Source organism: Boleophthalmus pectinirostris, unplaced genomic scaffold (genome assembly GCF_026225935.1).
Source record: "Boleophthalmus pectinirostris isolate CB_2022bp ecotype Guang Dong unplaced genomic scaffold, ASM2622593v1 HiC_scaffold_22, whole genome shotgun sequence".
Classification (NCBI taxonomy): Eukaryota; Metazoa; Chordata; class Actinopteri; order Gobiiformes; family Gobiidae; genus Boleophthalmus; species Boleophthalmus pectinirostris.
This window is the reverse complement of record NW_026571190.1, coordinates 26,770,577-26,785,148: the sequence shown is the minus strand read 5'-3', so window position 1 is coordinate 26,785,148 and position 14,572 is coordinate 26,770,577. Positions and strand designations below refer to the sequence as shown.

Below are 14,572 nucleotides of genomic sequence, written 5' to 3'. Positions count from 1 at the left end.
TAGTCATTATTCATTCACTCCATACTCTGTAATGGTTACTTGCTAGCACTGGCCTGGGGCTGACTGACAGAAGCGAGGCTGCAAATCTATGCCATCAGCTCCTCCAAACACCATCAATCATTCATGCATAAACCACTTTCATATTAGACAATGTGGGTAAACTGTCTTGCCTAAGGACACAATGACAGAACTTGGTCTGAGCGGGAATCAAATTTCAGGTTGGGGGACCTCCTCTCTAACCACTGAACCACTGTCGTCCCAGTTAACACCTAAAGTAAATTCCATTGCTTTTATAATAATAATAATAATAATAATAATAATAATAATAATGCACATCCTCACATCTTTAGTTTATGTACTTGCAATTACTTGAATAAATGAAAAAACTCCTTGTTGTTCCCAGAGCGTCTCAGACTCGTAACTGCGTCCTGAATGTGTCCCACCCCAGGTAGATGAAATAGAATGCATTATTGCTGCCTACGAGGGGCTGTCTTTGAAGTGAGCATTTGCATAATGTAAGGCCAGAGAATCAGCATTGTGCCGTATGCTCCCTGGTGCACTTCTTATCTTTCTGTCTAGTTGATTTTGCGTCCCTCTCTGTCACTCCTATCTATCCTATTGTATTTTTTCGCACCACTTGTACACACCAAACACCTCCTCGCCGTCTTGTTCTCTTGGTTTATTATGTCCATGTTTCCATTTTGTCGGCAGCGAGATTGATTGAAACCGGAGCTGTTAAAAGGCCACATGCACAGGCAGGCAGGAGGCACTGGTGTGGTGTATCTCTCACGGACCAGGGCTATGGCTGCTATGGTTCGATGGGCTACTACCAGAATTAGCAACTCCTTGGCGTGCTTCAGCGCTAGGATTTCCCGTTAATGAGGCTCAGTGTGGTCGAGCTGGTCGCGAGGGATTATGGGTGAAAAAAAAACTGGAAAATTCAAACTGACGCCATTGTAGATCAAATACAAGATACAGGATGTCACGATTTTAACATATCCTGTCTATTTTTAACTTCTATGCTAAAGATGACTCACAATCCCCCCATCCAACCATGTGCACAGGCGTGAAGACTCGAGAATTCGTTTTGAAAAGCAGATTTGTTCTGTACACTTTTGATTGCGCTGGTGAATACATGGATTTTTTTTTGTTCAGTTTGAGTTCATATGTCTTTGATCCTACACCTCTCCGGCGTGTGGCTCCCTCCTCTCTCCTTAACTCTGCCTCTTTAGCTGAATGGGAGAGACTAGCTGCCTTTGATTTCTCTTATCGCACCGGAATGACTCTTCATGTTTGATTTAACTGCCTCGGATGGGCATGAATTCTCGTTTGATTGGCCGTCTCACAAAGGTGTCCTGCATGATTGGACTATTTGGTTCATGAAATGGGTGTACAAAAAAAAAGCTTGCTTGGATTTTATATTGACTTGAAGAACTATCTAAAAAGTTGTTTTTGTAATATAACAAGACCTATTGTATTTAACAAGTTCTCAGATTTCTCAGGCTGTGTAAACCTACATAACCTTTAAGGAGAGACACCACACGTGAATAGGAAAAAATCTTAACTTTAGAGAACTTCTTCTGTAGTTTAGTTATAAAATGTTAGAAAAAATGTATTACAAGTTTTTTATCATGTAATGTTTTCATATGTGTAAAATATTTGTGTAAAAACTGACAATTGTTGGGACATTTGAATCTCAAAAATAGATGGATCCAGGTTTGAATTTCTTGCTTCTTTTTGTTGACATATTTGATACAAAAAATATTTTTAGAGTTAAAACTTTAAAATAAATAACACTTGGAATTAGTGGTCAGACCAAAATGATTTAATATTCAGTAAACCACATATATAAAGAATAAAGGCTTTATTGACAACAAAAATCATATTACCACATTACAATTTGGAGGTTGTTCTGTATTCATTGCAGTTTTGGGAAAATGTAAAAAATTGAATGATTCAACCACAAAGAGAAACATGCCCTTCAAATCCTTACACAGAAATCTCAGTAATAAAATGTCACTGAGGCTGAAGTTTGTTAGATAAAGAGTTTTAACAAGAGACATAAAGATTAGTGTAAAATTGCAGACACATTCAGCTCAGCTATATTTTCTGTATAGTACAATTTTTTTGTCCCCAGTCTCTTTTTCCTTCTGGCCACTTTAGATCCACTTTAGATCCAACTTACAGAGATAACATGTCTCCATTTTGGCCCAGACTTTTTACCTGCTGTCTTTGTTCTTCACAGAGGACCAGCTGCCCGCGGGGTTCCCCACAATAGACATGGGTCCCCAGCTCAAAGTGGTGGAGCGCTCTCGGACCGCCACCATGCTCTGCGCTGCCAGCGGTAACCCTGACCCAGAAATTACCTGGTTCAAGGACTTTCTGCCCGTCAACACATCCAACAACAATGGGCGTATTAAGCAGCTCCGCTCAGGTAACCACTGCACTTACCGCACCATTCTTTGCTGTCCTTTTCAGTCCCTTTGCTTTTATCTCTACCTAAAGGTCTACCCTTGCGACTCCTGCCTTTGACCACTTCTTGAAGCCACTTGCTATTATTCGCATTCAATTTCTTACTTTTCAGTTCCTATGTACGTCCCCTGGGTTATTTTTGGCCCTTGTTCTTTCTTAGCCCTCACTGATCTGACTGTGGTTACTGGCTGCCCCTCTCTGTCGCTGCTGTAGTATTAGTTGACTGTGTATGATTGCCAAATCCCGTCTAAACTTTCTCAAAGCCTTTTAAAGTAAACTTCTTCTCCCATTTTTTTCTTTCCCAAACTCTCTGAGGTCTTCCCGCACGTATCACCATCACGAAGGATTTCATTTTGCTCTGAATAAAAACATTATAAAATATTTGGGCTGACAGTTCACATCAATTCACCACAAGTCTGTTTATAATTCCCGACCAAGTTTTTGCAAGGTGAAGCTAGGTGATGGTGGCACGGTTTGTGGGAATGGTCTCCCTAAGATAGCTCACTGCTGTGACTAAACAACAAATAACCTCTTGTATTTCTGGATCCCAAGCTTGTCTTTGTGCGGGATAAATAGACATCCAGCATTTAAACTTGAAGAGTACATAAATAGTTACTCAAAGGCTCCCCACAGTTGCTGTTCCAGTCACTTTGGTCTGGTCTATGTGTTTTGTGAAGCCACAGTAGTGCGTAATATCCAAACTTGATTTCAGCAACCCCTCCCTCCAAGTTTTGACCCTGTTCTGTGATTGGACACCCAACGCTCTGGCTCAAAGAGGAAACCTTTGCTTCTGCCCCTTCTGCAGCTTTCCCCTAGTGCACAAAATCCCATTGCATTTTTACAATATACGCAAACTGTTAATTTTATGTACATAGTGCTACGTGTAAGTCATATCGTAATAGTTCATAGAAATAAAGGCGCACTGTGTAACTTTTCTGGTAGAGTCCGAAACCTTGCTTGAGTCTATATACTTGTTGTTGTTTTTTCCTGGAATGTTCTACAATATGGCATTTAATTTATTACTATTTCCATGGAGACAGGCAGCCCACAACACCAGGCCAAGTTACAAGTCAAATCTGTGGAGAAGTGGGCCCATGCTTGTTATTAATATTTTTTGGTGGTAGTTTTGAGAAATAAAAACACCCATAATTGAATAAATACAAGATATATCTGTTTAATCCCATACTGTGGAACATCCCAGGCAAAGCAATATCATCCCTAGAGATTGTAGACCTACACCAGAAAAGTTACACAGTGCAACTTTAAGTAAGGTTTAATATATTAAGAAAAATGCTTTTAAAAAATGTTTCAACTCGTCTGTGAAACCCAGTTGTGGAAACCAAATGTAATGCCCTGCTGTTTCTTTTCTCTCTGTATCTTTTTAACCACAGAATCCTTTGGTAAGTTTGTCTGTTCCCAGGCCCACAGCCTCACTGTCCACTTCTCTATTTACTTCTTCACTAATCCTTCAACTGTTGCTGCTGCTGACACTCTCCACCTCTTTTCAAAAACGGCATGCACTAACGTTCACAAAGAGAGAAAGCTATAGCTGACAGGCACATAGTCAGCCTTAGAGACCCTTGAACACGTAGAAACATGTCAAAACATCCACTACTCACCCTAGATGTAGCTGGCCTCACCTTCACCTGTGCACCTCCAGCTTTTCCACACCCAAAGTTAATAACGATAACTCCCCCACCACTCACCTACTTCCTGTCCCCCCACCGACTCAACTCGCTGTCATTACTCCCCCCACTCCACTGTATAGAGTTACCAGTCAATAGGCCATCAACTTTAGAAGGCTGTTAGCTAGGCCTGCACTGGAGCCACTGGAGAGAAATCAATGACTACCAGGTTTCAGACTAGACCTGGTGTTATGTGTAGGCTGTACTGTGCAGTTTGGTCAACATTACAGGAAAAATAATCAAAATCCAACCACTAATCTTTAAAGTCTGCTACCTGTACCCCGAGTGGACATCAATATAAAATCACTAATATAGGTACCACATAAACACATCTGCATGGTTATTTAGCAAATAATCTTAACTATTTTGTCATTATTGTCATGAAGGGCCCATATTAGGCTATTATCTGAGCTTTGTTATAATGTTTCCTTATCACAAACATACCTGGAGTTGTGTTTTATTTCATTCACACATATTTAACACACACATTTTGCGTATTTTGATTTCTTAGTTTGACTCTCAAACACAAAACACTCTGTTCCACCTTGTGATGTCATGTGGTAATACAGGAAGTGCTCCACTGTGCTTTTAAACTCCATACACCTTCACTAGAATTATTTGGATAATTTTAGCCCTGGAGTTGCCAATCTCTACTGAACTAAAGCCAAGGTAAAAAGCAACTGTTAACTTCAAAACTACGACTTCATTTGGAGATGTAGACAGACTAATAATAAAGGATTACTCAAACATGTGTGAATGAAACAAAGCACAATTTGTGCTATGCTTTAGATGAGGTACCAACATTATAACATGACTCACAAAAACTCAGCTGTGTGCAATATAGCACCTTTAAAATACAATAAAACTAGTACACTACACCATGGAACTGCTACTGTTTCTAATGCTCATGGTAGCTGTAGAAATGTATGTGTATTTATTAATGTACATGTACAGAAAGAATAAGAGCAGCTCTATTTTCCAGAGACTGTCTTCTATATTTAGAGTTTGGGCCCAGCTAATTTTCTATTTTAATTCCTTCCAGTTCTAGTATTAAGATCATTTAGTCTCATTTAGTTCATTCAGTTTTGTATATAGTACACACTAATGTTGGCGTTGCTGTTTACTCAGTTACAGTCCTTTATCTGCACATCGGCCTGTTACGTTGGCTCTATAAACACTCTTCCTCTCTCCTGGGCGCATTCACCTGACATTTACCTCTGATGCTTTAGATCATCTCACTTTTTCCTGTTGTCTGGGATATTAGAAGAAAGCGCCACAAACAAAAGAAATCAATACAAATATGATTCACTTTGTCTCTTTGAGCAGTGTTAACGTATTGGACGTGATTTTTTTTCCTTACAAAATCATAAATAAAATGTAATTTATTTGAGGCATTTACTTGGACAATATCAAACTAAATACACAGAATGGAATCACTTACTTTAAGAGCCCTTACACTCTAAGCCACATCTGCCCCAGCAAAGTCAATGAAGATGAATCGATACGCTATCTCCTTATCTCTCTGTCACTCTATCTGTCCTCCACTTCTCTGTCATTTATTATTCTGTCTGGCTCTTGTTTTTCTCTCAACAATACAAGATCTATATTTTAAGTCTCTTATATTCAAGCACACCCTGCCCCAGCCCTTACTTTCAGAATCCCTCCCTTGCCCCCCTCCCCTTTTGTGGTACTAACATTTTCTTCTTCTTGTTCTTCTCTAATCTCGTGCATTCATTGCTCACTCAGGTGGCACGCCCATACGAGGTAAGACTGCTGGGAGGACCAACATTACACACTGGCCTGATTCCATTCCAGCCCCTGCACTCTGCTTTTTGCCATAGTCTGAAAGAAATTACATATTTGTTACTTTAATAATATGTTTATTCTGATATTTGATAAATGATAAATTACATTATGTTCAAATAATAATCAACAGATATATAAAGGCACTTGTTTTACATTATCAATTGCAAATATAGTCTTCAGATTAGTACTGGAATAGTATTATTTATGACACCTATTTTGTAGAAGTACCTCCAAGGTCTTTGATCTAGATAGAGACACATAGAGAACATAGACTCATATCTCCTTAAAGAAGACATATTATGCTTTTTCAGGTATTTAGTTTTGCACTTTCATATTCAGCATGTGTAGATCATCACCATTTATTGCACTAAAGATCTAAAATGACAATGACAATGATAATTGAAACTTTTTAACCCTACATGTATGAGTTGCAGTTGTAATTTTTCCAATAATGATAGTTGGTAGATGAAAACATCCCTGAATCAAAATACAACTTTAATTAAGCTATGATGAGGGAACACAGTAAAAACAAGGTTACAGACTCAAGTTCATTTTGCATAATATGTCTCTTTTAAGTGATCAAGGCCAATTAAACCGGGCCATGCTAAATGCTAACAGAATTTACATGAAAGTGTTACTCAGCCTCTTGAATAGTTGCTCATGCAATGACATAAGACTAATTTCAAGGTTGCTATCTGCATAAAGAGAGCATAATTAACTGCCCCGTTAGTCAGCCATATTGGTGACTCCAGATTTGCAGGTGCAAGAGATGGAATAAGAATTGAGCAATAAACATCTTCTATTGTGTTCATCTCTTCATGTCAGTGTTTGAGTGTTCCTCTTTACATCTCCATCAATAAGTGTATAAAATTTTATAGCATGTTTTTTTGTTGTTTTTTTTTTTTGCATTTTGAGGTGGCAAAGCACTCTTAAACTTTCACCTCAAATGATTTCTTTTTTCCACATTTTTACTGTCACATTTTTTACTTAAATTTTTTGGCGGGTCTTGGCCTGAGTGTGACCCTTGCCTCTTCCTCTACCTTGTCTGTATTCGCCAAATCAAACGTCCTGGTTCTGTTTTCCCTCCCAGCTGTTATTCACTCAGCCTGAAAAGTACAGATGGCAACACGACTCCAAAATACACACACATTTTGCTCATAGTTTTGACCATTTCTCTTTTCTCTCATTATGGATAAAAAGCCCCAAACAACCACTTTTTTGATAAAGTTTTTGTGGGCGCTTTTTTGCCTCACCACGTACCATCTTTAAAGAGAGCTCTGGTTGACTTTTTTGACAGTTTTTCTGATTTCAGGGAGTGTGAACACACCGGTCCCTTTCCAAGGCTTTGCGTATGTCGTTCCAATTTTTAAAGTGTTGGCCTCGGCCTGAGGTGACATGATGTTTTGACCTCTTTATGGGCTGTGTTTTAAATGACATCACACTCCTGATCCCAACGGTGGATCCGTAAGGTTATAACAGAAATGTATAACTCCCTAATACCGCTTCATCTCAGTTTTCAGCAGATTGAAAACATTGTGACAAGATTTCTTCACATTTTGGATGCTTGTTTGTTTGGCTGTGCCTTGCATGAAGAATATGATCCTTTTTCTTGAATAACTGCTTTTTGATTTTGGTATTTTCACAATTTTTAATGAAGAAAATTGTTCTTGTTTTAAATTATTTGCTGCTGATATCTCTTTTTGAAAGAATCTTTGGCTTGATTATTTATTTTGAAACCTTTTACAAATTCCTATCATATATTGTATTTTATTTATTAACATTTAAATGATTGTACTTTGTGTGATCACTCCTCTTCTGTGTGACTCTTCCTCCCCTGTCCCTGTCTCTCTGTCTCCACTTCCTGCTCCTGTCATGCAGGTGCACTTCAGATCGAGATGAGTGAGGAGTCAGACCAGGGCAAGTATGAGTGCGTCGCCACCAACAGTGACGGCACACGCTACTCCACTCCAGCCAATCTCTATGTCAGAGGTAAGTCTTAGGCTCTAAGTTTCAATGTAAACAACTATAAATAAAAAATACACTGCATAGCCATATAACTCATCAGTTAGATTCAAGTTATCCCAAAATACAGATCAATACAAAAGCATTGTCGTCAACCCTGTTAATTAAAGATGCATAATTTTATTTGCTATTGTTTTGATTAAAGACATTGTCTCTACTTAAAAAATAATTTAGCTCTAAAACATGTATAGCAAACTTTAGATTCTTCAAATTTAAAGAAACAATTTTTCTTTTTGAAAAATGTTGCTTCTGTCTGAATGTTGAGCCTGTTATTTGAGAAGACAAGATAGGAAAGTCATGAATAAATGTTTCCTCACTTCAAGTGAAGGATGGGCCAGTGCTCACTCAGGCTATTAATCTCTACGCCCTCCTGTCTTAGCCTTTAGACCTCAGAGAAAAAAAAGAATCATTGTCTGGTTGAAACTTGTGTTTTTCTGCAAATCTGACAAGCATCACCCGTCCTCAGGCAGCGTGTCTCTGCACAGTCCTTCAACACACAAACTCTCACAATCCCCACTCCCCAAATGTTGGAGCGTTGGACACAGCTATACACCTCAGGCCTTCTAACTTGTGTCTGCCCGCATGGTAAAAAAAAAAAATATGACAGCAACTGGGAAAGTACTTGGCCTGCATAGTAAACAATATGTAATTGTGGAAGATTATTTTTAAAAAGTTATCCATACTGAAACCGTTGCTTTTTTATTTTATGCATATATTATTGATTTATTGACTCACAACAATCAAAGTTTATGAAGAGAGAGCCAAAACTTGCCTTAAGTTGTACTGATAGGCCTTTATTACTTTATTGGTATGAAATGACTTTTATGTGTCTAATCATTATGCCTTGGATTTTTCTGCCTACAAGTTTTGTCTCTGTATTAGTAAATGTTCACACCCTTGAGCACCTGATTATTTTACAGTTTTGTACACAACACCTGACCCAATGAACTCCTTACCTGCCTTCAAAGTTTATAGTAGTAATAATGTTTAGTAGTAGCTGTAGTAAAAGTAGTGAGTTTTTCTTAAACCTCTGGCATTCTCAACACATCACCGACTTCTTTTCTTCTCTAGATTCTTCTGCCTTTCTGTAGCCACCTTTAGAATGTCCTTTTGTCTAACTTGTTGTCTCTTCTCTAATCTCCTTCCTCCTCTGCGCTCTGTCTCACCTCCCTCTGCAGAGCTACGAGAAGGTTGGTACAGTAATCGCTGCATGAGAATCCTTTGAGAATGTCTTTTTCCATTAAACTGTGTGTTTGTACCTTTGCTGTGCCGAGTTCTTTTCCTTGTGAAACACCGTACTGGAAGTTGCCTTTTTATTCTCTCTTTTGGGAGTGCATGTGTGTGTGTGCTGTGAGTGTCTTTTGTGAGTCGGATCATAAAATATTTAATGTAGCACACCTAAAAACATCATGAATAAAACATTCTGATATCACATGCACCCCAGCGCAGATGTACCAGACTATTTGGATGTTTCTGAATGCTACAAAACTTCATCTCAACCCTTATGCCTCATAAAATAAAACTCAGTGTGTATAAACTGTAATCCACTGTGCACAAGGAAGTCACAACTTTATTTATTTTTTTCTTTCAGTGCGTCGTGTTCCACCCCGCTTCTCTATTCCCCCTGCGGACAGTGAAATCATGCCTGGAGGAAACGTCAACATCACCTGTGTGGCTGTAGGCTCTCCCATGCCATACGTCAAGTGGATGCTCGGAGCGGAAGATCTGACACCAGAAGATGACATGCCCATTGGTCGCAACGTGCTGGAGCTCACTGACGTGCGCCAGTCCAATAACTACACCTGTGTGGCCATGTCCACTCTGGGGGTGATAGAGGCTGTGGCGCAAATAATTGTAAAAGGTAGGCTCATTAAAGAGTCATGCAGTGGAAACGATAGGATGACCTTGCCTCGAGTGAAATTTGGACCAAAACACATTTAAAATGATAACCAGCTACAGTTGCTCATTAGTAAATAGAAAACCTTTAGAATTTAAAATATAAAAACAGCTTCTTGATTTTTCCTTGAGTCAGGTTTAGATAACAGCAAATTATAACAGCATTTTAGACCTCACTTTTTTAAAAGTGCATCTATTATGTATATTTTTTTTATTCAAATAGAACTATTGTATTTTTCTGCTTGCAGCGCTCCCAAAGCCTCCAGGGATCCCTGTGGTGACAGAGCGTACAGCAACCAGCATCACTCTGACCTGGGACTCTGGCAACCCTGAGCCAGTGTCCTATTACATTATACAGGTACAGTTTACAGCTGTCTATGCCAAATTACACTTAATTTAACTTTAACTTTTGGCTTAAATTTTAAGATCATCATCATATGATTTAAGACCATCTTCTAGCATTGAATTATTGTCTTATCCATTTGCAGCATCGTGCCAAAGGCTCAGAGGATCCCTATAAAGAGATTGATGGAATCGCCACGACTCGTTACAGTGTGGGAGGCCTCAGCCCTTATTCCCACTATGATTTCCGGGTTGCAGCTGTGAACACCATCGGACAGGGTCCCTCCAGTGACGTGGTAGAAGCCCGCACAGCAGAGCAAGCCCCCTCTTCTCCACCGCGACAGGTGAGAGAGATGTAGGGCATGATGTAGAATTTACTTTTAGCCTTTAGTTTGTGCCCCTGTTGCTGTTGTAATCAAAAATATTTGGCCATTCTCCAATGATTTCCATCTGTAGGTCAGAGGTCGTATGTTGAGCACCACTACAGCCATTATTCACTGGGATGAGCCAGAGGAGCCCAATGGACAGGTTGTGGGCTACAGAGTGTACTACACCACTGACAACCTGCTGCCAGTCAATCAGGCAAGTAGCTGTGTTGGCTACTTTACTGTATTTAAATAAGAAACAGCTGAATATGTCTTAAACGTGAGAGAGCCTGGCTAGACGATGCCTTGTATTGTGTGTTTCTACTGTGCAGTGGGAGAAGCAGATGGTGCGCAGTGCCAACTTCATCACTATCCAGAGTTTGACTCCGAACAAGACGTATTACATCAGGGTTCTGGCATTCACATCTGTGGGAGATGGACCTTTGTCTCAGGATCTGCAGATTATTGCCAAGACTGGAGGTAGGAGATTCTATCAAAATATATTAACTGGACAAAAACTGACAATTAGTAAGGCAATGCTGATCTGACTTTTGTATCTCTAATTTCATTGTTTTATGATGTTGTAGTTCCCTCCCAGCCCTCGGAGTTTAAAGGTGAAGCCAAATCTGAGACCAGTATCCTCCTGTCTTGGGTGGCACCCCCTCAGGGAGGTCCTGACCACCAGATCACAGGGTATGAGCTGGTCTACCGACGATCTGATGAGACAGAAGAGGTGGGGAGTCAATCTTATGATCATTTAAAACATTATTTAGCCCAAATACAAATGTGGTATTCGTTTGTTGTTCTCCTTTGTTCAACAGAAGAAAGTAAGCTTTGAGCCAACCACTTCCTATCTTCTCAAAAACCTGAAGCCTTTTTCCACCTACACTTTCCAACTGGCTGCCAAGAGCAAACATGGAGTTGGAGCTTACACCAATGAAGTGTCCATAGACACTCCTCAGACGCGTAGGTTCAGTCACAGTGTGTGTGTGCGTGTGTGTGGGTGTGTGTGCGTGTGAAAAAGTGTTTTTTGGTTTTCTCTTCTGACAATTCAAAAACATATACTTAAAAAGCTTAAACAGCAACACAACTTCAGAGACATTTTGATTGCTCAATAATGAATGCAGTCTACTGAGCTTATTTCAGCTACACATTATTTAAAAAGACATGTGATAGTTTGACGAAAACATTAAGATATTTATCTGTTTTGTATTGTCACAGAGAGCCAAAAGCTACAAATGACCTCAGATTTGATAATTAATTTGTTCATTTTAGTATTTCCTATTTAAATTTATAATTAAATAATTAGACCTGACCAAACCTAGAAGCAAACTTAAATCCATATAAATAATCATTACTTTACTTTCAAATCAATCTGAGATCTTTAAATATAACAGTAAAAACAAGGTAAGAAGTCCAAAGCTTAAGTATAGAAATCCGTCCTGATGGCTTGAGTAGACTATATGGACAAGAGTTATGGTCAGGTATGTTTACGTGTAGTCACTGTTTTGATGTTGCATTTATCAAGTCATTCACTTGTTTTCATTGGTTGAACAGAAGTCAACATTCATCCTTCTCATCTCTGTGACTTTCACAGATTTTCACTTACGAGCTTCTGTTTTCCAGTGTTTTGTTTTCACGTTGTTTCTTTGTCTTTTGTTTCCTGTCTCTCATCTGCCATCCCACCACAAACCTCACCTTCACCTCTCCACCCAAAAATAACTTTACACACATTCTCCTCTCACCTAAACACTCACCCAAACTCACCACTTGCCTTCAAAACTGGCAAATTAGTCCCTGCAGCACCTCCTCAGAATATCACATGCACTAGCCCCAGTTCTACCAGCATCCTGGTAAGTTGGGCGCCCCCTCCTGTGGAGTTTCAGAACGGCATTCTATCCGGCTACGCAATCCAGTACTCCAACACCGAAGGCAACAAAACATTCAAAACAGTCAATGGAATTTCACCAGAAAGTTCGTCATTTCTATTGGGAAACCTGGAGAAATGGACTGAGTATGGGATAACAGTCCGAGCGCAGACAGAAGCTGGTGACGGACCTGAAAGCTTACAACTGCTTATTCGCACTGAGGAGGATGGTATGTTTACAAACAAACCTCTCAGATTAGAGCATTGTCCCTGCTAACCAAGGCTAACACAATACTAACAAGTCCAAGCAAGTGTCTCTGTGTGTGTCAGCTGATGCCTTCGGACCTTCCTCACTCTCCAACACCTGGAACAGCTCCTCCCTGTTTTCCCTTGCTTCAGTTTTTTCAAGACAACAGTTTTCTCCAGATTATGCCCTAACACTTACCAGCTCCCATTTGACCATTTTTCTATTAATTAAGAATAAGCAATAACCAAGTAACACTCCAGCTCTACTTACCCCTGGCTGCCCTAACACCCATTTTCCCAAGATGCGTTTTCCCAATGATTGAATTTATGTTGGAAGATATTTTTGAATGCCATGTTTAACATTTCCAGTTTTGTGTCGCCATGTGGCTTTAGTTTTATTTACTGTACCTTTGAGGGAGCTTTCAGATAGCAAACAGTGGTTCTGTGTTTTTTAACTTTTTTTTTTTGGCAGTAAGAGTTTTTTCCTCAGTATTTTCTCTTTGACTGCCTGCCACTGTTTATCAGCCTCTGGCAACAAATCCCTTTTATCAGCCATTCTTATCTTTTTATACATTTTCTTATCTTTTCCTGTTTTTTATTTATTTTTTTACTATTTTGGCTTTTTACCAGACATCAAGGCATTTTTATATTTTTGGTGGCTGTATTTTTCACATTTTTCGAACAAAGAAATTCGTTTTTACTTACAAAATATGGGTTCTTTAAATGAATAGTGACCCTTGACCTTTATTCCAAAATGCATTTGTAGTTCCAAGTGGTCCTCCTCGTGGGGTGGAGGCAGAGACAGTGAACGCCTCAGCTCTTAGAGTAAAATGGCGTGCTCCAGCTCCTGAGCGGCAACATGGTCAGATCAGAGGCTTCCAAGTGCACTATGTGCAGATGAACTATGGAGAGCCCCAGGGCCAGCCGCTCATCAAGGACATCCTCACTGAAGATACAGAGGTGTGCATTTCATCATATTTAATCTGCATGCTCCTACTTTTATGTCTGTTTTAATCTTTCTAGCTGTTGCTTTAACTGTAAATTAAATCATACTGAAGTGAAGATGTGTAGTACAATAATATTAGTGGTAGGGTGAAAGCTTTTTGATGGCTGATCTTATAATTTGTTTGTCTGCTTTTTTCCATTTTCCGGTTCCATTACTCAGTGGGGATCCGATGAGTCAACTGAATACGTAAGTATCTCTTTCATCTTACCATTTTTTTTAACAGTTTTGACAAAAGTGTGTTGCATCTAATTCGGGTCTGTTAGAGTGTGAAATATAAAACAATTATTATGTAAAAAAAAAATTTTGCACGTATTGTTTTGACTGCAACTTTTATTATAAAGGATTGTACAGTGCCCTCTGGATGTGGGTTAAGTGCTTTCCTTTGCCTGGCTGACTGTCCCTGCTGTGTTCTGCAGGAAGTGGTTCTGGGAGACCTGAAGGCCGACACCTCGTACTCTGTGTCAGTGGGGGCTTACACTGCCAAGGGCGATGGTGCACGAAGCAAACCTGTCAGCGTGTGCACTGCTTTGCCATGTATGTATGCTCTTCACACAGTTCATTAAATTAGATCAAACACCACCCAACCACTCTTAATGTGCTGTATCTAAAGGTCATGCTGTAATGTATTTAATTGTTCGTAATCTTTTTTTAAATGAGCATTTATCTAATCAAAGTGTGCAGCATTTTAAATCGGCTTCTGCTTTAGAGCCAATTTTTCATGAGTTTAAATTACCTGGTCACAAAAGCTGACACTCCTAATAATCTTTGAGAGCGCTGCTTTGCTAATGATCATTAGTGGGACCATTGAATGAGTCATCTATCTAAATTCCTCATATGTTCCTCTGTGAAAAGGAAACCAGTAATT

General features: G+C 39.4%; 1 protein-coding gene across 1 annotated transcript in view; it reads left to right on the top strand.

Moving 5' to 3' along the window:
- The window catches only part of LOC110172637 (receptor-type tyrosine-protein phosphatase delta-like), a 63,101-nt gene that overhangs the window by 19,640 nt on the left and 28,889 nt on the right, over positions 1 to 14,572 (top strand). Inside the window, 16 exon segments of the mRNA XM_055158474.1 lie at positions 2,246 to 2,434; positions 3,864 to 3,872; positions 5,904 to 5,921; positions 7,842 to 7,952; positions 9,164 to 9,175; positions 9,577 to 9,846; positions 10,130 to 10,239; positions 10,370 to 10,567; positions 10,680 to 10,805; positions 10,921 to 11,068; positions 11,176 to 11,321; positions 11,410 to 11,554; positions 12,383 to 12,685; positions 13,468 to 13,661; positions 13,867 to 13,893; positions 14,124 to 14,241. Coding sequence (XP_055014449.1) covers positions 2,246 to 2,434; positions 3,864 to 3,872; positions 5,904 to 5,921; positions 7,842 to 7,952; positions 9,164 to 9,175; positions 9,577 to 9,846; positions 10,130 to 10,239; positions 10,370 to 10,567; positions 10,680 to 10,805; positions 10,921 to 11,068; positions 11,176 to 11,321; positions 11,410 to 11,554; positions 12,383 to 12,685; positions 13,468 to 13,661; positions 13,867 to 13,893; positions 14,124 to 14,241 — 2,124 coding nt within the window.